The sequence below is a fragment of the Apodemus sylvaticus genome, chromosome 14, assembly GCF_947179515.1.
Source record: "Apodemus sylvaticus chromosome 14, mApoSyl1.1, whole genome shotgun sequence".
Classification (NCBI taxonomy): domain Eukaryota; kingdom Metazoa; phylum Chordata; class Mammalia; order Rodentia; family Muridae; genus Apodemus; species Apodemus sylvaticus.
In genome coordinates, this window is record NC_067485.1 from 51,024,549 (window position 1) to 51,052,322 (window position 27,774).

At 40.9% G+C, this 27,774-nt stretch overlaps 1 protein-coding gene across 1 annotated transcript in view; it reads right to left on the reverse strand.

Annotated features, from left to right (window-relative positions):
- Gli3 (GLI family zinc finger 3) overlaps positions 1 to 27,774 on the reverse strand; it is a 291,629-nt gene that overhangs the window by 55,103 nt on the left and 208,752 nt on the right. Inside the window, exons 8-10 of the mRNA XM_052157243.1 lie at positions 21,957 to 22,170; positions 20,574 to 20,687; positions 19,061 to 19,201 (exon numbers count right to left, since the gene is read on the reverse strand). Of these exons, the coding sequence (XP_052013203.1) occupies positions 19,061 to 19,201; positions 20,574 to 20,687; positions 21,957 to 22,170 (469 nt within the window). The remainder of the gene's footprint in view (positions 1 to 19,060; positions 19,202 to 20,573; positions 20,688 to 21,956; positions 22,171 to 27,774) is intronic.

Genomic DNA, 27,774 nt, shown 5'->3' on the forward strand with positions numbered 1-27,774 from the left:
AGTTTTAAAGTTCATTTTAACAATGGACAGATGACTTACTAGGTGACCAAATGCTATATGGATAAAAATAACTCTTTATCCTAAATTCAAACATGAGTACACTTGCATTAAGAAAGCATTAAGAAAAATCAGTAGCCCCTATGTGCTGGATAGTTTTATGTCAGCTTGATACAAGCTAAGTCATCTGGGAGGAGGAAACCTCAATTAAGTAAATGCCTCCATGAGCTTGGGTTGGAGGCAAGCATGTAGGGCGTTTTCTTAATCCTTGATTGATGTGGGAGGGCCAAGACCATTGTGATTGGTGCCATGCTGTGCTGCTGGTCCTGAGTTCTGCAGGAAAGCAGAGTGAGCAGGCCAGTAAGCAGCCTCCATAACCTCCTGCCTCCAGGTTCCTGTGTTGTCCGTGTTTCTGTCCTGTCTCAGTTCCTGCCCTGGCTTCCCTCAGTGATGGGCTATTACCTGTAAATTTGAGTTGGAATAAGTGTTTTCCTCTCTAGTTTGCTTTTGGTTATGATGTTTCATTATAGCAATCACTACCCTAACTAAGACATCCTTATTCACTTACCAACATGTACATACCCTCTGTCCATCAGACTAGTTTAAGCCCTGGAAATATAGCATTAAATCAAAGTTTTAATTTCATGGTGCTTATATATTTGTGGTATAAGATAAACAATTAAATGTGAAAAATAATTCTAATTTGGAAAAGGACAGTAATGGATGTTTTCTGAAGGCTGTTCAGGAAGCCCTTGGATATGTTGTTATCGGCACTCTGGTAAAGATCTTTGGATACTTCAAAATGATCAAATCCAGTGGAAAGAGAAAGTACCAAGGTCCCAGAGAGGGCATGGCCTTGATGTTAGTTAACAGTGAGAAGACTCACTGGCTCAAAAGGATATGCAAGAAAAAAATATTTGGGTTGTAAAAATTAATAGGAAAAGCCATCATACAGTTCATTAATTGCATATGTTTAATTACTCCTCCTAAATCCTCTTAAACTTTACACTGCACTGCAATTAAGCATTTTGAGAAGAAATTCCCAGCAAATTGGAGCCAACTGACTGTGTTTAAATGCATCCACAGAGGCCAGTGGCTTTAAAGCATTTTAGAAGTACAAACGAACCACTTGATCCCAATAGCCAAATTACAAGTCTGAAAAAAGTCACGAGTGTGATGAAATGGAGCACCACAAGGGTATCCAGAGCTCTGAACCCAAGTCAGATCCTGAACACCGAGGTCTCCATCATATCTCAAATTATCTGCTGCATTAACATGCCCTTCACCAGAGAAACAGCAGGAATGACCCAGGAATGGCCACTACATGGCTCCTTTCTGGGACATCCAGGCAGATGGTTCCTAAAAGCCAAGAAGTCACCCCCCCCCCCCAGGAGAGTCTTAAGCTATGCCCCATAGCTGATTCCAGTAGTTGCGGAGAGTGAAAGATGCAATCAGAGCCTCTAGGATTGGCCTCCTCAGGGTCTTGGAGGCCCTGGAAAGAAAAGAGCTACTCCTTGGCATGCACAGGGAAGCAGCCAATGACTAATGCTTAGAAAAAAGGGCCAGGGTCTAGTCAGTACAGGCCTTGTTCTGTCTATTTATTACTGTCCATGACTTCCAAGAGCCACTGTTTAGGGCAGAAAGGGATAGAATCAAATACGAATATTTATTTCCTATGGATCTAGATTTCCTTTCAAATAATCTTTTCCAATCATCTCCAGTTGAAAAGTCCAAAGCCAGAATCAGGAAGGGGACCCCATTTTGTTAAGAAAAGTTGAAGAAGGGAAGTGGAAGATTAGGGAGTGTTTGGGGCAGGAGGGAGGATACTTTAAATCATTCTCATGTCACAGTCCCGAGTTCAGCGTGGTCACCCAAGTGAAATGGTGACACCTCGTAGAACCAAATTGTGTGTGTTTTTGTTGTTGTTGTTGTTTGTTTTAGCTACAAGGAACTTAGTGCCTTACCCTTTACTGAATAAATACATTGCATCCACCTGTCATATTCAAGGTCCTAGGTTTAATTCCTGCAAAACACACACACACACACACACACACACACACACACACACATATACACACACACTCTGCACAAGTGCCTGGGACTCTGAATTGTATAGTAGACAGATTTTGCTACTGCTAGACAGTTCTTGGCCATCAGTGCTCAGAACACAGTCTGCCAAGAGCCAGCCTCTTCCTTTTGCAAGCCTTGAGGTCTGATAGTAAGTACATGTGGTTCTTGATCCTTACCTGAGTTTAGAGACCTAATAAGGGCAGGTGCTCTCAGATTCCTATGCCCTGGAATAACCAAGGTACCGGGTACCAGTCTCTCCTAACTTAGGGTGGGACTCTGAGGGCATCTAATCACCAATGTACTAGTGAGCATCATTTGTGACCAGGACCCTAGGGAGGACAATGCATGGAGATGCAGGCTATCTCAAGGATCCTATCTCAGATAGGACCTGAGGAAACTGTGTGCTCAAAATCTACTGAGCATTTCTATCATTAGCCTCTGCCAAGAAATGTCCCTGTCCAAGCCTGAGCACTAATCCAAGTCTCCTGCTGGGGGAGGAGGTGTGTTGGATAGAAAACAAACTTAGCACCCTGGGCAGGTCAGCTGACATTTCTTTAGAGCAGTGCAGCAGAAAGAGAAGAAGCCAATACTAATTACCATCTGGCACAACCCGCCTCCTCCTTCACTACAGCACAACAGCCACACAGGAGTTGTCAGCTGCAGTACAGGTTGCACCTTTGCTAGCCATGAACCTCACTAAAACCAAGCAGACAGAAAGGGCAGGGGCAGAGCCACACCCTCTCAGACATCTGAGACTGGGAGTTCCTCATTAAATAGAACAGAAAGTCAGCTGCCACTCTCTGCCGGAAGACCAAGGACTAGTGACTAGAGGACAGCGAAGGGTGTAAAGAAGCCAGAAGCCAGAAAACTTCTCAGAGTGCAATATGGTTTAGAACAAGAGGTGATTCCCACCCTTTTGTACAGAACTCTGAGAAGAAAAAGAACATTCTATCAATCCTGGCTTCCACAGTCATGGCAGCTGAACAGACAAATTCAAAGTATAAGTAGTATAATTTAAAACCTTGTTAGCTTCATTATTCTTTTACATATGCTATATTTATGTGAGTATTCATTTGCACTCTTACATGTATTTTCAGGAGTGGTCATGAGAAAATCCAAAGGGACTAAAACTTGTCAATGTCCAGGTTAGGGTCCAAAGCAGCAAATGTTAATCCAAAGAAACATGGCTCAGCATGTGTGAGGGAACACATCTCTAACACTTGTAGGGCCCCAGAGGAGGATGACAAGGAAACAACTTACCTAGTGCTGGTCAGACTTTCTCAACATCTAAAGGTACCTGGATTTTTAATCTTAGTATTGAGGAGGTAAAGGCAGGTAGAAGACTGAGCTTAGGGCCAGCCTAGGCTACATGGTGAGGCTCTACCTCAAAATAAAAAGTTATTTAAATCCTTCATTTCTCAATTTCTAAGTTTCTGAATTTTTCAGAGACTCCTTATGATAAGAGGACATAGAATGTACAAGTGATGGTAATGTCAGTTCTTTTATGATACCCAGAAGTGTCACAGGGGTTCCAGAAGATGGTCTACAAAAAGTTCTTATCTTAATCTACCTCAAAATGAAACATTTATACATTCATTCTCATCCTATGATCCAGAAAAGAAAGGAGGAAAATGAAGAGTATTTAGCCATTTAAGACCAGAGATAGACTAGCTCTGTCCAGAGGACAAAAAATAGATACAAGGGAGTTATTAAGAAAATGAGGATATAAGACACCCAATAACTGTAAGCCAGCACACCAGAACATGAGTTGCTGGACTGTGAGCAGTTTTGTAGAAATGTCTGAATAGTACTCTGATGCTATACTTCTATTTCCATGATTGAGAATCATACTAGCTAGTTTAGGTGGATATCTCATTGTCTAGTAATACAGGGCAGAGGGTCAAGTTAAAAATCAGTTTCTCAGCTAATGCTAGGCAGAAACTTTACCATCCACACAACTGTTTGGGCCACAGGTGCTTATACAATGATTCTGCTTTATCTACTGCATTTTCCTGACATGCCAGTTTAAGATATTGTCAAAGAAAACTTGAGCCAGATCTAGGGTCATTTTCTTAAAACAACAGCAAAACAAAAACAAAAACAAAACAAAAAACAAAACTCAGGGGGATCATCCTACTGATAGTTATTTTATCTTACTTTATTTATTGCGTATTCCTAATAAATAAATAAACGTTTTAGTTTTCTAATGTTTACTTGTTTCTCTCTACTTGTAAATTTTGGGACATGTTTTCTTGTTTCCTCTCCTAGCACTATGCCAACTGTTAACGATTGCTCAGAATTTTCTGACAGATAACTGGATCATGGCTACTTTGGTAAGGAATCTCAGGCCTCTGGGATTAAACAATATTCCTGTTTAGGAGATATTGCCACTCCAATGGCCTCTGGGGCTCTTTGCCCATCAGTGATCTAATTCCTAACTCAGTTGGATAGGCATTCCCCGTGCTTTCCCTGATGAATGCAGTGAAGGAGCAGAAGCCCCAAGAAGACAGGCCTCAGTGAACTCAGGGCTGTATTCTGTTCTTGCTCTGAGTAAACTGACAAAGGCCAAAGACGGAAGTAGAGTGGGAAGCAGTGACTTTGTTTTCCAGAGATCTGTGGATTGCAAGGGATGTGTGTGTGTGTGTGTGTGTGTGTGTGTGTGTGTGTGTGTCTTCCTCTAGGAGTTTACAACAGCACTTCTATAGCAGGTGCAGTCAGTGAGATTGGACCAGTGTATCACTTTCTCCTTTCAATGGATGTGCTTTTCCATTCTCTTTATGTATGATCTATGACCTTCCTTTATCAAAAAGGGTGCAGGGACCTAAAGTTTTCCTACTTTGTACTTGCTGTCTTAGAAAGTTTGTAATTGCCCTGAGCGCCCTTCTTGCTCAGTCTTCAACTTTCTTGTGCATTCTCTCAGGTTTCTTGGTAGCCAGGCAGCCCACCACAAAGCTTGGACTTTAAGCTTGCACTGTGAAGTAGATACTGCATAAGGCTCTGGGGTGGATCTGCTAGCTCTCTGAATGCCCTGAGAATCCTCACCTTAGCATCTCTTTTTGGTGAAGCACTTAAGTTATAACTAGGAAGCAACAGCAGAGGTGAGGAAGGAAATGTGAGACTGAGAGTAGGGTTTCAAGTTCCAAAAGTTCTGCCTTCCCTGCACGTCAATTCAGATTTAAATTTAATGTAACCAATAGTGCACATCCTGATAAAAGCCAACGGCACATGTACACATTCCAGCTCATGATTTAGTCAAGAGTAAACATGTGGCCAGTGTTTACTTGTGTTTTGTTATAAGGCTCTCCAGTATGTGATAAAGGGTCCTATTTATTTTCAATGGGATCCAATAGATAATAAATGTGCAGAGAAATCAGCAAGCCCAAGGAAGCCTGAGGTAAAGGCATACAATCAACAGTAAATGAAGTTTAGGAGCCAAACCTTTATTTCTGTACTGAGCAGCCATGGAGGAAATAACAAGGGAGACAGTCTATAATCTGTATTCAATCCAGGACTTTCTTCAGATGCTTTCACAACAGTCACAACTAAAATTTATACCTCTACTTTCTCACCAAGAACTGCAGGAATCTCAAGTTTGAGAAGATTAGAATCTCCTTAGCAAAGTACAGTGTGTTCTGTACTGCCACCAGCAAATGGGCTCTGACATTCATCTTTCCCTAGTGAGAACATCCTGTGACCCAGCTACCTTCTCTCCACACTGAAGTATAACCAATCCTGGCCAACAAGAACTACAAAGGAGTTTGGGTGTCCCTATGGAAGGTTGCAGTACAGAAAAAGGGATGACATGACTTCATTCATGACAGGAGACATACATACATCAGCACCCACCTAATGGGCTTTTCATTATAAAACAGAAATAATTCAAGAAAGTTAAAATCCTAATGGATGTGAAGAATCTTGACTGCTCTCTTAGCGAATTCTTATGCTACATTTAATGCCATGTTGCTTATCTTTCTTCTGGGCTGGACAGAAGAAAGATAAACAGAATATTGTTTTACTGGCTTTGAAAAACATCTACAACATTCCATACAAGACTGCCCATATTGTTAACTTAATAAACAAAAGCATATTAAAATAAATATTGAATAGATAGGGGGCAAGTGGGCAGCCTTGTTGTTTTAGTTAGTGTTTTACTGCTGTGAACAGACACCATGACCAAGGCAACTCTTATAAGGACAACATTTAATTGGGGCTGGCTTCAGGTTCAGAGGTTCAGTCCATTATCAAGGTAGGAACATGACACCATCCAGGCAAGTGTGGTACAGGAGGAACTGAGAGTTCTGCATCTTTATCTGAGGGCTGCTAGCAAAATACTGACTTCTAGGCAGCCTAGTAGGATAAGTGTCTTAAAGCCCGTGCCCACAGTGACACACCTACTCCAACAGGGCCAAACCTTCTAATAGTGCCACTCCCTAGACCCAAATAAATACAAATAATCACACTTGTCTCTGATTTTTAGTGGGATTGCTTCAAGTTTCTATCCATTTAGTTTGATGTGTGCTATTGGTTTGCTATATATTGCTTGTATTATGTTTAGGTATGGACCTTGAATTCCTGATATAAAATGTGGTACATTTACACAACAGAGTACTACTCAGCATTTTTTTTGTTTTTTGTTTGGTTTGTTTGTTTGTTTGTTTGTTTGTTTGTTTTTGAGACAGGGTTTCTCTGAATAGCCCTGGAAGTCCTGGAGCTCACTCTGTAGATGAGGCTGGCCTACTCAGAAATCTGCCTGCCTCTGCCTCCCAGAGTGCTGGGATTACAGGTGTGTGCCACCACCACCCGCCTACTACTCAGCAGTTAAAAACAATGACTTCATAAAATTAGCAGGTGAATGGATGGAACGACAAAAATATCATCCTCAATTAGGTAACCCAGACACAAAAGAACACACATGGTGTGTACTCTCTGATACATGGATATTAGCCCCAAAGCTCAGAATACCCATGATACAATCCACAGACCATTAAGAAGAAGGAAGACTAAATTGTAGATGCTTCAATCCTATATAGAACAAGGAACAAAATAACCACAGGAGGTATAGAGATGGGGAGAACTGGGAAGGAGAGAGAAGGGGAAAGAAAAACAGGGGGGCAGGAACAGGTATTGGAAGGGACAGAACTACAGAGGGTCAGGAAATTGAATAGAAACATGTAGCAGAGAGGCATGGGGAACTGGGGGTACCCACTAGAAAGCCCCAGACTCCAGAGAGGCTCCCAGGACCCAATGGTGATGACTCTAGCTGAAATCCCCAGCAAAGGGGAGATACAACCTATAGAGACTACCTCCAGTAAATAGGCATGGCCCCCAGCTGAGGGACGGGGCCATCCAGGCATCGCAAACTTTTAATCCACAAATGATCCTGTCCAAAGGGGGGGGGGGAACAGGAACCAAAAAAAAAAAATGGAACAAAGACTGAAGGAAAGGCCATTCAGAGACTCCCCCACCTAGGGATCCATCCCATCTGCAGACACGAAACCCCAACATTTATTGCTGATGCCAAGAAGCACTTGCTGACAGGAGCCTGATATGGTTGTTCTGAGTGGTTCTATAAGGACCTGACCAATACAGATGCTGATACTCACAGCCAACAGTTGGATGGAGCCTGAGGACCCCAATGAAAATGCTAAGGGAAGGCCTGAAGGCGCTGAAAGGGATTGCTACCCCATACAAAGAACAATATCAACTTACTGGACAGCCCAGAGCTCCCAGGGACTAAACCACCAACCAAAGAGTACATATGGAGGGAGCCAGGACTCCAACTACATATGTAGCAGAGGATGGCCTTATCTGATATCAATGGGAGGGGATAGAGACTTGATGCCCCAGGGTAGGGGGATGCTAGAGGGGTGAGGTGGGAGTGGTTGAGTGGGTGGATGAGCACACTTATAGAGGCAAAGGGGAGGGAGGAAAGGAGGGATGGGATGGGGGGTTTGTGGAAGGGTAACCAAGAAGAGGGATGTTATTTATGAATGAAATGATTACTAAAAGCATAAAATAAATATTAACAAAAGATGATTTGTGTATGAATGTAGAATTAATCAGCTAAACCACCCACTATCAAGTTAGGGGACTTTCTAGACGTCACTGTTCTTAGGAGAAGTACTAAAAATTAGAGCTCATTGAGGGACACACATAGACTAGCTTCTGCAAGCTTGGGTCATTTCCACTGACCAGAGCCTGAACTCTGCTACCCTCCCCAAATTTTGTCTCACACAAATTACCATTTAGAAACAAAATTCTGTTATTCTACTGCTCTATTTGTCTCCTCTCACTATATCTAATACTTTGAATACGATATTTGCATTTCTTCGATGTAGCTCAACACTGTTTTAGGAGAAGTGGCCATGTTGGATGTGTTGAGACTTACCCTGAATGATGTCTGGAAATTCATAGATGGCAGCATCAATACAAGTTCCTTACAACTAACGTGGCCCACTGCCCAGGAAGTGTGTGGTCCATGGAGGCAGACTGGAAAATACATCTAAGAGGCTAATGACCTTGGAAGTGTCACCACCCAAAAAGTCAGAGCCAACACAGGGTGCTTAAAATTGTCACTTATACGGCAGTTCTTAGAGGTAACTCCCACTGTGAGGGCTACTGTCAAAATAATTGAATATAAAGAAGTTTATGTCAATATATTCATAATACCACATTAGTCAAAAATTTGAAACAACACTAATGTTTATCTCAACCAACTGCATCAAGATAAAGTGTTTGGAGCCATATGAAGAAATATTAATGGGTCAACAGGAGGAGAGGAGCACTGCTGATGTTGGCCATGGCACATATAAGCCTTGAAAACTTTATTCTACATTAAAACAATCAAAACCAAACCCTGAACAAACAAACAAACAAACAAACAAACAAACAAATAAAAACAAAAAAATCAGACACAAGAAACCACATATCACATAAATCAATTTAAATAAAATACCCAGAATAAATATTCATAGAAACAGAAAGTATATTCTGAGTTTTCAGGGGCTAGGGAGAGTGGAACAAGAGGTCTCTGGTAGATATACACATCCATGGGCGTGCTGATAGCATGGTGGCCATCAACAGTTGTGTTGGGTGCATAATAGCTGAATGTATGGAAGGTGTGAACTGAGCACTTAAAACTGGGCAAGGCAGCGAGCATGTTCTCTTTTACTCCAGTCTTCACACATTCGTAACTGAACATCTGAGTTGAATGGGAGAGTCACAAAATATCAGCAATAGCAAAACATTTTGTAAAGTTTTGTAATCTGAAATTATCAAAAATCATCTCAAACTGGAACGCATAATGCATCAAGTGTTTCTGGCAGTGGTCACCCAAATCCCGTTATGCGATTTTCCTGCAGCCTTGGTTCTGAACAGACAACACTTAAGTGGGTAGAGCACACGGCTGTACCACACCTCACAATGCACACACTGTGCAAAGGGCCTTTGCTCAGATGTGTGAGCACAGGACATTACAAATTAGTATTTTTCTGATACATAAAAATTTTTTTCCTATACAAATAGAATGGTTTATTTATAAATAACAAAAACTTTCAGAATATTTTTCTACTATCATTTTAAGTAAATTTCTATTAGCTTTATAATATTTATTATACTAGAATGTTTGAATTTAAAAAAATCCCATTTAAATTGCTAACTAGAATTGCATACAAATATTATTAAATTAAATTTGGCTTGGGATTAGGGCAGAATTTCCAACAATGTCTGAGTTGCCCCTGAACAAAACTTGACTCATTCTGTACTATAGGGCTATGCAAAGTAGAAGTCTCATGATTGATTATTACAGATTCAAAATACCAAATGCTTAAAGACATTCTACATCCTTTAAGTTTCAGATATTTGGTAAACATGAATTTATTATGGAAAATAAATATCTAATCTCATCAGCATGCAAATTTGCTTCCTTGTTTAATAAAAAATAAAATTATGTGTACATGAAGGGATTGTTTTAGTATACATTTATGATTTCCTATGAGTAAGTATTGATTTCTATACTTTAGTTTACATACTTATATACTCAGGATCATGATTTTTTTTTTCAAAAGGAGGTAGAGAGCGAGTTTAAGTAGCTCCCATGCTGCCGCAGAGAGAGAACACAGCAGCCAGGTTTCTGCCCCGGCCAGTCCTCGCCTGGCTCCGCCTCCCCTTCTTCCAGCAGTCACCCTGCCTGTGCTTCAAGCAGAAAGGATAAACCTAATGAGTCCAAATGTCAGCATAATATAAATTACGGCAAAGGGGAAAAAGCAACAACTTGATGCATGGCTGAAGATCTGAAAGAGGAATGTCCACCATTGTTTGTGATTATGGATCACATCACAATCTAATAGCAATTTTTATTTAATCAATAATTTCCATGCTGGACAGACAGCCCTGTTACAGAGAATCGACAAACAGGTACTGATAGCAACAAGCCTCGTTATTAATCTTTCCTCTGCAGGCTTATCAGCCAAACTACTGTAAAAGGCACCACCAAGATGGATATTAGAAACCACCTTGTCCCCCGCCCCCACCTCCGTTTCTTTCTTCCTCTCTTAGGACATTCTGTGTAGTGCAGACTCTACATTTATTTGCGTAACCTGGGGCATGAGTGGCATAAAAAGGCAGTTCACATAAGCAATTTCACAATCTGTAGACCTAGACCATTGCTTAGGGTTAGCCATTATAGGCTAATAAATCATACTTTCTCTTTGAGTTGTCAATCGCCAACAAAACCTTTGTACAAGCACTGGCATCTGTAATTCCGTAAAGGCTTTTCATCTTGAAATAAGATGCTCTGCACTGATAACAGAATAATCCCCTCCTGATCAAGAAAAATAAAATCAAATCTGCATTTTACCAATTAAAGCTGCTGCCAGAAGCCAAATGGCTCAGCACTGAGACTCCACTGAAGTTTATCTCTGCTAAACACGAGGAGGAGTACCATTAGGCTGTGTCTCCTTTGTGCCTTGACTGTTTTATCTTGCTATGGAAGCTGTACTGAGCAAGGTGTGAGAACATTCAACACCTCCAAGAAAAGCCAAAAGAAGACCTGTTTCTCATAAGCCAGGACCACTTTGCTGTGTATCATATCTTGTTCTCTAAAAAATGGTAACACTGCTTTGTATCAAACAAAAAGCAAGGTGGGGTATAGACAGATGACGTGTCCTTAAGAGACATAAACAAAATTCTGTGCAGTAACATAAGATGTTTGCATAACTCAAGGCTCTAAGAGCAACCTGGAAAATAAGGTGCATAAAGAAGAGAAACACTGAACAATGAAATAAATAATCCTCATAAACTCCTAACACTGAAAATGTGACTCACTACAGGAGGTAGCTACTGAAAGTTCATCAACTGTCATTCTCTCCTACAATCCCTCCTACAATCTCTGAGAAACCAACTTCAAAACAAAACAAAACAGAATCTCAAGATCCTTAAGAAATACGTACAAACCAAAGATGAGGACTCAGTCCATGTGCAAAACCAGCGTCGTGGTGACTTTTTTTGTGACTACCACTTGAAACAACAATCATATTAGCTGCTTGGAATTGTGAACTATCTCTAAACTGTTCCCTAAGATTTTACAAGGAATTGTAAATAATCCCTACTGCAGGCTGTAGGGACTCTTTACTACCACAACCTTGGCTGCTTCAGTCCAGGGATGCCGACAGCAACCAAGACTGCAAAGCTGAGCTCAACTCAAGACTCTCTAAAGATCTGCACAGTGGAAGCCATTCTACTCATCAAAACACTAGATCTTCGTTACTTCATCTAGACCGGAAGCTAAGACTCCTAGTCCAGCACTCCATCTAGACCGGAAGCTAAGACTCCTAGTCCAGCAACCCTTCCTCTTGTCCCTTGGTCTCACCTCCCCCTCCTACTTCGACTCTTCCACAGATTGATGCTTGCCACTCTTTGTCCAAGATGCATAAAATAAACCATTCTGTCACTTTATTCCTAAACCAAGGGAATATCAAAGAACCCAGCCTATTAGTGCATTAAGTTTATATATGCGTAAAATTACACCCCATGGTTAACTCCTTCCTGCTGTTTTAACATAGAATACTAAACACCTTACTACTTCAGTCTTTCCCTGTTTGAATTTGCACATTGTTCAAGACAATGTTCATATCCCTTCTCCACAAGACCTTTCATTTATTCCTTAGCATCTCTGCCTTCTTTCCCCAACATCCTGATTATATGTGAATAGTACTTCAAAATGACCTGCCCTGTGGTTTTCTTACCCCAAAACCCAGATACTAAGGTCAGTATGTCAGTCCCAGCTCTCCAGGTCTGATACTCCTGTAGCTTTTCCCTTTTAGAGACTACTTACAATCTGCAGTGGTCACCAGCGGGTAGACAATGTTTGTAGGTAGGATCAGCAGCCTACACACGAAGCATGTGATGCTGAATTAGTGAACTACTTATTATTTCTACTTAATGAAACACAAGTGAAAGATTTCCTTGATCTCACCATTCGGTTTATTTGAGTTCATTAACTCTATCTCCAATAGATTCAATTTCCTTGTCTGAATAAACACTACTATTCACAGTATGAATTATTCCACCTTATCCTAATCTCCCAAACAAAGCCAAACTAGAAAATGAACAAAATAAGTTAAATACTATGATAGCTTTAAGGATGAGAAATGAGAGTTAAACTGTAGGAAATTGAAGAAATCACTTTTGGGCAGATTTAGGAACAACATCTCTACCTTATTATCTTCAGTATTCAGAATTTATGCCTGTGACTTGGAAAGGTAGGGGAGGAGCAGGCTGGTTTACGTTTAAGGCCTTCTCCTCTATATAGTCTTTTGAGGATAAGACTTTTACATTTTACACTGAGGATAAGACATTAATTTTTGTAGAAAAAAAAAAAAAACCCTCATTGATGGCAGTATTTGGCTAACCTCAGAAAAACATAAATGTCCCTGAATCTTCAAAGTCTGTACATTAGAAACGGCTTCCTGTTACTAGAACTGCTTTATGTCAAAGCAGGCACATGTTCTCCAACCTCACTAGCAGTGATCTCAGAGGCTGGAGTCTGAGCAACTTCCTTGGGTGGGAAAAAAATATGCTGGGCATTGTTCACAGAGAAGAGAGGCTTGGCTGCCAACAGGTCACGCTGAGGACTACTGAATGAACAACCTGAGTGAGTGGAATTTCCACGAAGCTCTGCCGATGTATACAAAGACACTACACCTCACACCCCAGCAGCCCACGTGTAGATTTCTTTTTGTTGGTTTCTTTTTTTGCCACAGATTAAAAAACAAAAACAAAAAAAAAAAATAAATGAACAAACAACAGGTCAGCCATCCTTTTAAATCAGAACATTCCAAAGTAGGAGTAACTTTTATCAACACTGGAAGTGGAAGTTTAGGGGACAAATCGAAGCCACGTTGTCTTCTAGGGTACAGCTGATAATATGTGTAGACAAATCTGGTTATGCGAGTTGGAGATGAGGTGCTACAGGCACTCAGTTAGAAGAATGCTTTTCAGCATCTTACAGCATATAGGATAGTGTCTGCGGCAGACAATGACCACTGTATCTTAAGGAGAGTCTTTAACAGCGTTCCAGGACCCTGGAACCTACAGAGAGAACCTAAAATGTCAGCAGTACACAGGTACCAGGAAGTAGGGGCCCAGAGCCTATTGAGCTTCGCTGAGGAGGCTTTGGGAACTGGGAGTTGGTACCACAACATTTAGATCCTCACTTCATGCTGGTATCCCTACCTAAGAGCAATCTAAAGCAAGCTTCACTGCTATAACAGCCTTGAATTAGCCCTATGTTTTTCTCCTTTATAGGAAGAATCACTAACAATATATTGAAGGCAATTCTTATAAGTAAAACTAACAGTTTTATGTTGTCTTATCTATATCTTCCAATTTGGTTGATCAGTCTTTAAGAGTCCAAGTGGCTTTTTAAACAAGCCCATGTCAGGGCTGAGACCGAGGAGGATGCAGCACCCCCAGCCCATATAGTCCAAGTCTAGCAACAATTGATATAAAAAGAACCTTAGAATGGACACAGAAACCCCAAGACCAACAGGTCCATCGTGCTTACCTCTCCAACCCAGCCTTCAAAAAACAAACAAAAGAGTTGGAACTGCTTCATTTAGACCCAATGTCTGTTTCTCACAGGACCCACTGTATGTGATCTCTGCTTGGCCTTGGACATCTGGGACAGTATTTATTTTCATGACTGTTTCACAGTTTGATAAGTGAAGAAATAATTCCTGAAAGGGTCAAGTGGCGTCTGGGAGGGCATTCTGAGTCAGGGCTGGGATGAGGCAGCTACTCAGAATCTAGTTGGGGCTTTGGGTTGCTTTAGCACACACAACCCTCATTCCTTCCCCCTTCAGTCCAATCTCTTAAATATATTTAGATGGAAATGCTTTCTGCTGGTGAAATTTAGTCAGTAACTTCCAAAAGAAAAAAAAAAAGAAAAAAAAAGATGCTTAGGGCAAAATCATTGCAGATTGACTTTGAAGTTTGTCGTTTTTATTCTATATTTTACATGCCTCATTTCCAAATAATTAGAGCAGGGAAATTAACTAGCAACTACAGGTAGAAGGAAATAAGATCAAAATCTCTACTTGTTCATTTTAGATTTTAGACATGAAACCAATCCCTGCCCCACGTCTAAGACTATTCTCACATCTTAAACCCAATTTTCTATTAGGTAAAGATGTTCAGTGCAACTTAGTATAGTGATAAAAATTAGACAAGGGACATGGAATGCGAATTTAGGATTAGGGATTTAATATGAAAACAATATATTCACATCACACTTTCCTGTGTGTTTTAGGTACAATTATACACCTGAACCTCTGATAGTAAAATAAAAGCCCTTGATTTTTATGCTGCGAATGGACAGAACTTGTTTTAACAGGCAGCAAAAGTGATTAGGAGAGAACTTTAGCATGCTTTTGAAGATCAAAATTTGCAGCATATAAAAGCATTTATAATCAAGGTAGGTGGCTAATCATTCTACAAAAAAAAAAAGTGACACCTGTTTTAGAGATTCAGATGAAGGATTACATTTAGTTAGATGCCACCCTGCCGAAGTCGAATGTTCCTATTAATCCATTTCCTGATCTGAAGTTCAGTTTTAAGATACCGTGACCATTTGTAGTTGCCAAGGCTCCGACAGTCATACTGGGGCATGTTCCTAGAAATTACATCTAGAGAACAAAACTGCTAAGAACTATTCTTACTTTCTGTAGACTGTTGGGAAAGATCTTGTATGTATTCATCACTAAGCAAGACTAGAGTACATTTGTTTAAGGACAGTGTTTGAGAGTTTGTGGATTTGCTTAATAGTGACAGTGTGTCATCGTAGTAGTTGGGCAAGGTGAACAGTGACTGCTCTGATTTTCTTCTTTCAGATTTCAACAATGATGTTTGCAAGCACAGGGAGCCATGGAGCAGTGGTAAGTCCACTCTAAAATGTACAATTTTTATATTTATTCCTCTTTGTTTTAGTTTAAAAAGCCTTCACATGTGCTTGTAGAAACACAGTGTCATTTACTATTGAATCATTCAGGTTTCAGAGACTGAGACAACCTTGAGCTTGCCGCTGTGAGGATGTCCACTGTCTTCACCACCAAAAGAATGACTTCTAGGACAAAATTCTAAGAAAGAAGCAGAGCTGGGCAAAGTCTAGAACGTGGGAGACACAGGCTGAGAGTCAAGTAAGGCAGAGCAAAGGCTGGAGCAAACACTCTGGGAACTGACACAGCCCCACTTCAGAAGCTGATTTACATTTGGGTTCCTTGGTAACCTAATGCACCACAGTAGAATCTAGCAAATTCAAACCTGAACAGAAATGTGGGATTTCAGCGTACCCTGAAACGGTACAATGCGATAGGTGCCTTTGAAAAATCAGGTTTGGATCTTGACAAATTTATCAGAAATACAATCAATCAAAAGTACTTGCAATTAACTTTTTATTACATATTCTTTTGCGTTTTTGTTGCTTTCTATTTTAACCGCTACCAAGAAAGAATCAAAATCTAACAAAATCATAGTGAACAGAAATACATGTATATTTTCCTTGTTTCTGGTAATAAAAGTAAATTTATTGCAAACTTAATACTAGCTTAAGAGTAGCTAGGTCCTGATACTATTATTATCTTGCTGTGAAATAAAATTAATTACATATCACTGTGATAACAGACCCTGGCTGCAACCCATCTAGAATAACATCCATTTGGGAAAGGAAAGGGGCTTGAAATAAAAGGGAAGAGGAGGAAAGGCAATATTCTGCCTATCTCTTCAGACTGTAATAGAGGAGGTAATCTTTCCCCTAGAACACGGCGAGCACTGCACTAGAAGGGAGACTCCTGGCAGGGAAAGTCAGCCAGTTCCTAATTCCCTGCTTCAACTTTGCGATTTGCTAATGTGAAACACATGTCTCTCTTTTGCACCAACTTCAAATAGCTCTGGAATTCCAACCTTGCAGCTCAGCGACTGAAGCAGAACAAGGGGAGAACTTGTCAGGATTTAAGGGCTTTCAGCAAAGCCCTTCAATTGCAGCCAGCACCCTATTCCACGGCAGGATATCAATTATAGATAGTGACTTGCTTTAGCAGGCAGTCGGGACTGTCAGACACTAGATAGACAACCATGAAGAATCATGAATCTTTCTATTAACTGTAAGAGGGGGGAAAGAATGGGTCATGGCTATAAATAAGGCAGAGCAGCAGAATGGTTTAACACCTTGCCGCTTGGTTGTATGTGGAATGGAAATCCAACTAATAAGAAAATGTCTGCACTCCAAGGAAGGTGGCAAAAACCAAAACGGTTAAGGCTTCCCTCTTTCCCTAAAAACTGGTTTATATTCCATCTGTCACCAAAGTAATTAGGTAGACTTGAAGTACCTGTTACTTTAATCAAATAAAAAAAAAAATACAAAGCACCTATTCTGCCCAGGGCCACCAATAATGCTTCCAGCAGCAGCACCCAGAGCAGGACAGCATAGTACGGGAGATGGACAAAGTATTGAAATGCACAAATGTGGAATTTCTACCCTTTAGATGGTAACTGCAGGTTTTGTAAGTTACAACTTTTAACTCGCTTAATTCAGTTTGTTTACTCTGGTAGTTTAGTTTAGACTAAAATTCAAGTCATAAAGGTACCACACTGGATCCTGACTAAACCCAGACACCAATCTCCTCTCTGTGACTTAGAATCTTAACACGCTGCTGTGTGTGCGCAGTCACATGAGTGAAGATGGGTTTTATGTAACTGTAAACACTATGGTCATTTGAGAGGTAGCTTCAGTAGCCTTCTCTTAGAATGATTCAAATCTACGGAGACATTACAGAAATCTTGGCATTGAGATTATATAAAATAACTACAATAGTCACTGACTTTACAATATAAAAAGGGAAAAAACTTAAAACCCAAACAGGCCTTGTTATCAGTTAGGTGGTGATAAAGTTAAGGTGCTACCATACCCCTCATCCTCACTGGCAATGTCCCTGGCATATGGTACTCTTTTTCTTTCATGGAAAAAAAAATCTAACTTCTCCTTCTTAGTATTACAAGGCCTTTGTGCTTTCCATTAAAGCAATCAGCACAAATAAAGAGTCATTAAACCAGACTTAGTTTAAAATTAGTCCTTGAATAAAACCAAAGAGGAAGGGGGGGAGCCCATCAAATTACACGTGTGGAAAAACCTAGAAAATATACCTTAATTAAAAACATTTGACTTACTTTTTGGCTGTACTTGAGAAATCTATATTTCTACTTACACAAATACAAAGAGGCATGATTTGAAAAGAAGAGGTGAGGTCCTGCTGGTAAGAGGTGAAATCTAACATTCTGTATATCAAGCTTCTCATAATCTAGTGTGCTAGACTTGATACAATCACTACAGCTGCAGCCCTCAACCTGCAGGTCACAAGGTCTTTGTGGGGTTGCATGTCAGATAGCCTACATATCACATATTTACATTACGACTCATAACAGTAGCAAAATTACAGTTAAGAGGCAGCAACGAAATGATTTAGTGGTTGGGGAGATTACCACAACATGAAAGGGTCACAGCATTAGGAAGGTTGAGAACCACTGCACCTCAGAGATGCTCAGTCACTAGAAACATAAGAAACAGTCCTGTTTGGTAAAAACCATCCTTAGTGTCTTAACAGGACACTGCACTTCTGTAGAGGAGTCATCTCAGCCTATACCTTCTTATTCCAGACACTCTGACACTCCATGTCAGTTGTTCTTGGTCTGATCTCTCTAGAAGTCTCTACCAGCATCTGAGTTTGTGCCAAGCATGATAAAACCTGCAGCAAAGGAGCCGTGGGTATACGACGTCATCAGAAATAACACTAGAGAGTGAGCAAAGGAGCTGTGGGTATACGACGTCATCAGAAATAACACTAGAGAGTGAGTAAAAGATACCTGGCCTTGGTTTGGTAAGAGACGGAAAGGTGTCATAACGTGACTACTGTGAAGTTTCCATCATTAAACACAATTTTTCCCATGCAAGCTTTAATTCACAATGTTGCCTGCCTTCAGGTAAAAAATAAAGCACTACTTTGCTACACATAATAATAGGAGGCTCCTTAAACTTTGACGTCTGTGAAAGGACCCATCTGTTTTTGTTATAAGTTTATATTGTTACTGGGTCTTGGAAGGGGAATCAAACTTAGTTAAAAGGTTAATAATAATTCATGTCTAGCTTACTATTACTCAATAACCATCAAAGCCTCTAACTCAAAATAGTGTTTTCTGGCTTACAGGATCAGAGTCATTACACTCTCTATTGAAGACTTTATTGAATTTTACACTAAGCTTTAGCTGACTGAACAGGTCAAGCACTATGGCTCATGGTTTCCTTTATTCTCAGAAAATCATAAAGCCCCCTCCAGTTCTCAGTGCTGCCAGCTAAGAAACTTGACTCCGCGCAGGGTCAGAGAAGCTGACCTCATGCAAAGGTCGCTGATTTGGGAAGCTGCGTCCCTGAACACCAGTCACTTACATGCACAAGCTGATCCTGGGTGTCGAACTCTCTTGTGCAGCCTTCCCAGTGGCAGTTTGTCTCGTAGATGACTTCAGGCTCCTGCTTGCTTTCATCTTTGTCTCCTTCCTCCTTCACTAGGGTTGTTCCTTCCGGCTGTTCCTGTTAGTGTGAAGGCAAGAAACAGAGAGGGAAAATCAGGCATGGGGGAAAGAAAGAAAACAGCTGAAACCAGGCCCTGCTGCCTAGACCATGAATCAAACCGACATCTTAAAACAAACAACAAAAGAAACAAACAAACAAATACAAGGAAAGATTAAATAACAACAAATCCCATAAAAATAGCAATTTTTACTTTCTACACCAAACTGTAACTATTTTGGTTGTTTTGATTCTCTTCAATCTGTTTATTTATTGTTATATCTTATAATGCAGGGAAATGGAATTTAAATACTTTTAGTTCTTTCCACTGATGTGAGAGGTACTTTGTAGACTTTTCTGTTAGGGATCATGCCTTCTTGGTTTATTATCAGGTCTTCAGGGAAATGCTTGTCTGACTCATGCTTGAGGCCATAGAAAGAGACTCTGGTCATAGACTTTCCTGTCCTCTACAACAGCTTCTTAGTAAGGCAATGCAAAGACTCTCCAGGATTCTGGGCACTAGCTAGACAGATAGATCTGGGTCCTGATTTAGGCTTACATGATAAACTATTTATGCATACACCATGGTGTAAGCAGCAAGGGTTGTTTGTTCTCTAGCAATCTATGAGAAGGATGGTTTCAGAACTCCCTCCCTATCAGAACCTTATTCAATCTTCAAAATTCTCATGGAGGGACTCATTGCCTTACTTCATTCAGTAAGGACTGGGTTGAACCATACTGATGACAGCAAGGTTTGGATTTTATGGGCCTTTAGACTTCTCACTAAACTCTGACTTGGGGAAAACAGCCCTGATTAAACTTGTCTTGTCTGGCTCAGGAGCATAAGAAATGGCAATCTGGATGTGCCCTCCATGTTCTTTAGTAGTAGAACCCGATTTAAGTGATCAGCACTTAATTGATCTGTTCTGGATCTATCTGATGGGGCTTTAGTCTGTTCTGATTCTCTGACCTTTTTTAACAAGTAAGAAGCAGCAAAATAAGAAAAGTGGAGAACATCATAAACTCTGCCTGAGTGTAAGCATGGGGTCAGAAGCTCAGGAATTTAGGCTCAAGGTAATTAGAAGCCTAATTATACCTATGAATAAAAACAAATGAGTCGAACCAAGCACTCTACGGACTATGGTGGCTCAAACTTCTAAGCTGTCTCACCTATGAGGAACACATAGCCCATATAATAACCTTCATTGCCAGTATTTGGTTTTGAACTAGAGAAATGAATTCAATCAATCCCTAATGGGGTTATTTTCAAACACATGTCCAACGTAAAGAATACAGTGGGTAAGAAAATGTATATGAATCTGGAGGATGAGGAACTGACCCAAAATCACTATGAGAGAAGTAAACGCTCTTTGGGAAAGCCTGGGTGTCTTACCTGCTGTCCCCGTGACCCTGGGCTGGGAAGATCTTCATCAGGCTTGATCTTGGACCGCTTAGTATGCATAGGGTCACCGGTGCTGCTCACTGCAGACTCACTGGTGGGCTTGCTCTGCTGGTCATATTTGCAGAAAAATCAGTCGTGGATTAATAAATGGAACGCAAGCAGACAATGTTACTGAAAACAGAGAAGCTAGTTTGATAATATAACAAGGATTCTGACATGCCAGTCACCCATGGGAGAGTCCAGATGACGCATTCTTCACTTCTGACCCACGAGGAAGCCCGTCACACAATAATCAAAACCCCAAATGTACTAAACAAAGAAAAAATATTAAAGGCAGTAAGAGAAAAAGGTCAAGTAACATATAAAGGAAGACCTATCAGAATCACACCAGACTTCTCACCAGAGACCATGAAAGCTAGAAGATCTGGGCAGATCTCATGCAGACTCTAAGAGAACACAAATGTCAGCCAAGACTACTATACCCAGCAAAACTCTCAGTCTCAATAGATGGAGAAACCAAGATATTCCATGACAAAACCAAATTTACACAATATCTTTCCACAAACCCAGCTCTGCAAAGAATAATAGGAGAAAAACTCCAATACAAGGAGGGAAACTACACCCTGGAAAAAGCAAGATAGTAACCTTTCATCGAACCCAAAAGAAGATAACCACTCAAATATAACAATAACATCAAAAATGACAGGAAGTAATAATCACTATTCCTTAATATCTCTTAACATCAATGGACTCAATTCCCCAATAAAAAGACATAGACTAACAGACTAGATAAGTAACAGGATCCTACATTTTGCTACATACAGGAAACACACCTCAGTGTCAAAGACAAAAAGTATCCTAGAGTTTATGGCTTATAAAAGCTTGAAGAATAGAGGAAGTGCCCTAGACTTCAACCAGCTAAAGTTATTTCCAAAAATGTTGAGTTTGGGTAGAAGATCAGTACAAACTATGAGTGAATTTCCTCAATTATAGCTTCTAGAGTTTTCCTTAGATCACACCAGGCTGACAAAACAGAGAGACTGGAATTTTATGTTTACTATTGAGGATCAAACAACGCTCAGTAGTAGCCTGGTTACAGAGGAGGGAGTGGACAGTGGCTGAGAGTCCACACACATAGACTATCAATAGAAGATGCAGTTTAGAGATGTAGAGCCTTATCAACTAGCCTACTCTTAATCATAAGCAAATGTCTCTGACGGAAGATGCCCTGGATCACAATCAACAAAACTAAATATACCTTTAGAGAAAAATCAAGATGCCCTGTGAAGCCTTCACAATGACAACTCTGGGACCCTAACAAGTAGGACGATGAGGCCTCTGCTGACTAAGATGAAACCAAGCTGCACCTCTCACCTGTGAGGACTCAGAAGGGCCGGAGCTGACCTGGACAGGGTTCAGAACTGTTGGAATCCCAGGGATAGGTCTCTGTGTTGGAAATGTTGGAGCAGGGTGGAGGAGGGGAGGGCTGTGTCCGAATGCTGAGCCTAGGCTTTGCTGTCGGCTTAGGATCTGTTGATGCATGTGAAGAGACACAGGTGCGGAGGGGTAGGAGAAGCTCAGTGCAGGGCTGTGGAGGAAGAGAAGAGAGAAAAGCATCACTTATGCTGACATCAGAAAGGATCACGAAGAATATGTACAGCTTAACTGAAGCCACCCAAATCACACCATGAGTGTCTGTTTCGATGAGAAAAAGTTAGAAACAGTCCCTGCCAAGAGGGTTGAAAACTTCCAAGAAAAAGCAGAGTTCGAAGATCAGACATATGTGCACATCTGCCCAGATCACAATCCTGATGGAAGATTCTAAAAAGTGGAAATAGGGGCATCAGCTCAATAATAACTATTTATTGCAATAACAAACTTTACAGAAAAAAGAGAATGGGTGACTACATGCTTTATAATACTTCTCAGTGCTCCGGGCTCCACTTGTTCCTGTGCATGGAGCAATTTCTTTAATCTTAGCTCACGCCGATGGCTTTCATATGTCTCCAGATCTTATTACAAGAGGAAAGAAAATCAATTGGTTAAATGTGTTTTGAACACCATGCTTGTCATATCACTCATTTGTTTGTAAAGATGGAAAGCTTGGTCCATCCAGAATACCACCTAAAGAATTTCCATCAGTGCCGTCTGGTTACAGACGCTGATGGATTAAGCTCTCCCCACTGCAATCAGTGATCAATGGGCTTTGATGGAGGAATATTCCAGTGGGAGAGCTCAGCTCCTTTCTCCAGCACACCAGCATTAAGTGTCTATTACAACCCATTATGCATGTTAATGCCTGTCACCACTTTATTTTGCCACATATTTCCCAGGTCACAGTTTGTTCCCAGGTAGTGCTACCTTTATCTCAAGATACTCAGGCTAGTGGCCAGTACCGAAAAGCTTTCTGTGAGCACTGTTTAGGAATCAAATCTTCTAAAAGCAGTGACAGACTGTGGAAGACTTTTCCAATGGTTTATAAATACATGGAGGTATATAACTGTAGGTGTGGAACAGAGACTGAAGGAAAGGCCATCCAGACTGTCCACCTGGGAATCCATCCCATAGAGTCCCCAAACCCCGATATTATTGTGGATGCCAAGAAATGCTTGTGAAAGGAGCCTGATATTGCTGTCTCCTGAGAGGCCCTGCCAGAGCCTTACAAATACAGAGTTAGATGCTCACAGCCAACCACTTGATTGAACTCAGGGTCCCCAATGAGAAAGGACTGAAGGAACTGAAAGGGTTTGCAACCTCATAGGAAGAACACAATATCAACCAACCAGACTCCCGTCTCCCAGACCACCAACTAAGGAGTGTACAAGGAGGGACCCATGGCTCCACGTGCATATGTAGCAGAGGATTGCCTTATCAAGCATCAATGGGAGGAGGTGTCCTTGGCTCTATGAAGGCTTGATAGGTGACCCAGTGTAGGGGAATTAAGGGTGGAAAGGTGGGAGTGGGATGGGTGGAAGAACACCCTCATAGAAGCAGGGGGAGGGAGAATGGGATAGGGGATTTCTAGAGGGAAGGAAACTGGGAAAGGGATAACATTTGAAATGTAAATAAAGAAAATATTCAACAAAAAACAAACAAAAATTCTGATAACAAATGTACTGCATACACAGACACACAGACACACAGACTATAATGTTAGCCAGAAAGAATCAGTGTTTCTCATATTCAAGGCAGAATGCATGCAAATTTTCAATCTGTTGTGTTAATTACTATTGCTGCTAAGCACATTAACTGAGAATAAAATAATTACAATAACAAAATTCAAACCATTTCAACAACTTCAAGTAATTCCAGAGATATACTCCCTTCATTAACACAACATTTTTGTCTTTACATTTTTATCTATTTGACTATAACCCATAAAAGGGCGGCTTCAATAAGAATTCATTACTATTATTCCTATAGAGAGTTTCTTGTTACAATAGCTTGCCCATTTAAAAGTGAATACCATTAAGAATACCCTAAGAGAAATGTACCAGGCTTTGAGGGTCTTGCCTTTCATTTTACATTGTATTTCCTTAATAAAGGAAAGCAGAAACATGGTTAAAAAAAAAAACAGTGCCTGTTCACAGTAAGTTAGAATAAGTAGTAATATCTATTCTACAGTGCTATACATTCTGCCTGTATTTCTGTAAGCAACCATGAAGGATTACAGCAAGACTCACCTAAGGTAGCTGTGTGGATGATTGATAGGGCATTAATCAAAAGATGCATATCTACCTCAGAATTTGTTCACCAGCTTTCTTCTAATAGCTGATTTCATGTTCACTGAGCTCTGTGCCAGTTTGTCCAATTTATTTTTCAGTGTACAAGCCATTCATCAAAACCCACAATGATTTAACACCTCCACCTCCTTTGGGTGAATGGGTATTACCAAGTGTAAGTACCTTATTCTACTCATTAAAGAAATAAAACCCAAAGACCCCACTTCAGGAATAATTAGATCATCAACAGTCCCTGCATTAACCTCTATACACATTTTTAGTTTCTCACGGGCCTATTCAGAAGGCTGAAGGAAGGAGCGTTAGGAAAAGGCCACTGATTCTTTAAACTGCAAGTGACATCAGATTTGGGACCTTAAAAATAGAGTAGTTGTTTGGGAATCAAGACTACTAAAGAGTAGTATTTCACAAAGCAGAAAATGCCCATGTCTATTTTAGAAAGAAGTAGATGAATCAAGGGTCAGCATTCCCATAGAGGTTCTGTAGCCCCACAGTCCTGCATGACCACAGGTACATAAGAATTTGAGAGATTCACCACACTTTGGTAGCACTCTTTGGGCCTTGCTTTTCACTAGTGAATCTAGGGAACTGAAATAAACATGTTCTAAAATTTACTGGAACTATTAGGAAACAATATCAACAGACAGACCTATGATTTATCAGTCTTTGTAGTTTATTATAAGACAAAAACAGATAGATGATATCATCTGTGTATGCCAAGATCTAGGTACTACAAACTAGGAACTACCAAGATACCTCTGATGAGCTCGGAATAGGCCAACTCTACTAACACAGTTCCTAGAAAGAGCTGCAGATGGGCTGCTTGGCTCGAGATCACAAACCAATTTAGAATCGAATGAAAAAGGAAACCCAACAAAGTTCTAGGTTCTGTTACAGTAGCCCCACTAGCAAATTTTGCAATCAAGGCTGCTCAGAATAACGCCTACAGAATTCTCAGACCGAGTTCTTAAGACAAAGCAGAGAGAGGGCCATACAAGATGGGATCTAGCAACTATATTCAGGAGAGCCCAAACACCTATCAAATGATGCCTTCATGTGTACACCCAGCCTTCAGTGAAAAAGATGCACAGAGAACTTTCTCCGTACTTGAGGGTGAGCCAGGAAGCACAAGCCTTTGTATCTTATGAGCAAGTCTAAGCAGGCAGGGCCATAGACAGAGGAGTCTTCTATATATCTCTGGCCTCTGGGTACAGAGGTGGCCACTCTGTAAAGTGGCCCTTTCTGTGTTCCCTACTCAGATCCCTTTGCCTCTAGAACTAAGCATGACGCCGTGGGCTCCTGCCTTTCCTGCCTCTTCCTGCGTTTAGAGGCTGCTCACATTCTCTGGCTCCAGTTGCCATCTTACTCTGGGTCTCTCTCAGGACTGATTTTCTGGTGTTCTCTCATAGAACTCTGGTCATTAATTTAATGGCACCGATAACTGAAACTAAAATCAAGATCTTCCGCTTCACCACACCTGCATATAAGGTAACTCGGCCATAGGTTCAAGGGGTGAGAAGACAAGCATCTTTGGGCACTATTCTGCCTGTCATACTCAGGATGCTGTCTGGAGGAAGGAAGGGAGGGAGGGAAGGAGGGAGGGGGAACAGGGGAGGGTGGGAAGAGGGGAGGGAAGAAGGGAAGGAGGGAGGGAAGGAAGGAGGGAGGGGGAACAGGGGAGGGAAGGAGGGAGGGAGGGAAGAAGGGAGAAAGGGAAGGAGGGAGGGAGAGAAGGAGAGAGGGGGAAGGGAGGAAGGGAGGCAAGGAGGGAAGGAGGGGAAAGGAAGGGAGGGAGGGAAGGAGGGAGGGAGGAAAAAAAAACCCAAATACAAAAGCTGTATTAAGAGACAGTATTCCTCTGAAAACTACAGACAGTATATGTAGCAACCAGTAGTAAGGCATCAAAGCTAACACTTAACTTCACGTCTCACAATTTGGTAGCACAACAGAGACTTTGCTCATTACAAAGGACAAAATTAGAAAGAAAAGGTTAATTCCACTTAAAGAGTTTGCCTCAGAAGGCCTTGCAAAATACTACATGTATTCGTTCTACAATTCTTTGCGAAATATCAACATTATTGAAATTTCTTGTAGAACCCAGGACCACCTGCCAGGACTGTTACCATCCATACTGGTCTGGGCCCTCCCAGATCATCGATTCAAAAAAATGCCCAATAGCCAACCTCATGGAGGCAATTCCTTAATAGAGATTCCAGATATTAGTAGGTTAAATCAAATTGGCAAAAATTTCCAACACAAATGCTTGCAAAAGGAAGACACTAGAATTCCTTGACACTGGTTGTATCACCAGAATAACTAACAGAAGCACTAACTGCTCTTTACTTTTTCCAAGAGTAAAAGGGTAGAAAATGTTGATTTTAGATGTTGGCTAATCAGCACCAATTCATGGTCACTGGAGTATTGTTATAACAGGGCCTCAGACCCCACAGCTTACATGCAACACCCTAATCCCAGCTGGGACAGCCCTACTTAGTCAGGTACCTCTCTCTTACACTTCTGAGATGAATTCAGAGGGAGCGACAGCCCTCTAGGTGAACAGTAGCTCATTTTCCCAAAGACTTAAAAACAAGACTTTCAAGACAGAAAGATGGCTCAGTAGTTAAAGCATTCATCCTTCTGACAGAGGACTGGGACTAAGTACTTCGCACCCACATGGTAGCTCAAAACTATCATTTTAATTCCAGGGACTACTGTCCTCTTTTGGCTTCAGTGAGCACCAAGCACACAGGAAATGCACTGACGTGGATGTAGGCAAACACTCATATATACAATGAAAAAAATTAAATAAGATTTTCAAAATCTGAGACTGAAATTTCTAGCTTGCATGTATATTTTATCAAAGATCTGAGGGACAAGATTTTTAAATCAAGATTTACTTACAGTGTTCAGTTCAGTGATAGAGCACACGCTTAGCATGTTGGGAGGCCTTAGACGCCAGAGGAGTCAGCTATTGTCTGCACAATCCACTGGCTTTAGGAACTGTGCCTCTGAGACTCGCTGTGTCTTTCTACCTTCCACTTTGGGGCTCTCATGTAACCCCATTCTCTCATTAGCCACCTTCCTGACCAACTCTGTTCAGCTCACTCCCAGTCACTGAGAGATTTCAGAGATGAACTCAGAAACCCAGGAGGCTTTCTGCTGCATCCGTGTAGATCAGAGGTGTGGCCAGCTTAACTGCCTGGCAACCCATTACCCCAGCTTTGTTGTGGTTTGACACAAGAATAAAAGAGGAACACCTCTGGCCACCATTTCATACACACAGGGATAGGGAATCCTGTGCTTTCTGTAACCATACATGTGGTTCAATTTTCATTCCTCCTCTCCAAAAAAAAAAAATTAAAAAAAAAATATATATATATATTTGGGCTGTTTCTTCATACTTTAGTAAATAATACAGCATTTTCCTGCATGGATGTCTATTAGAATCTCAC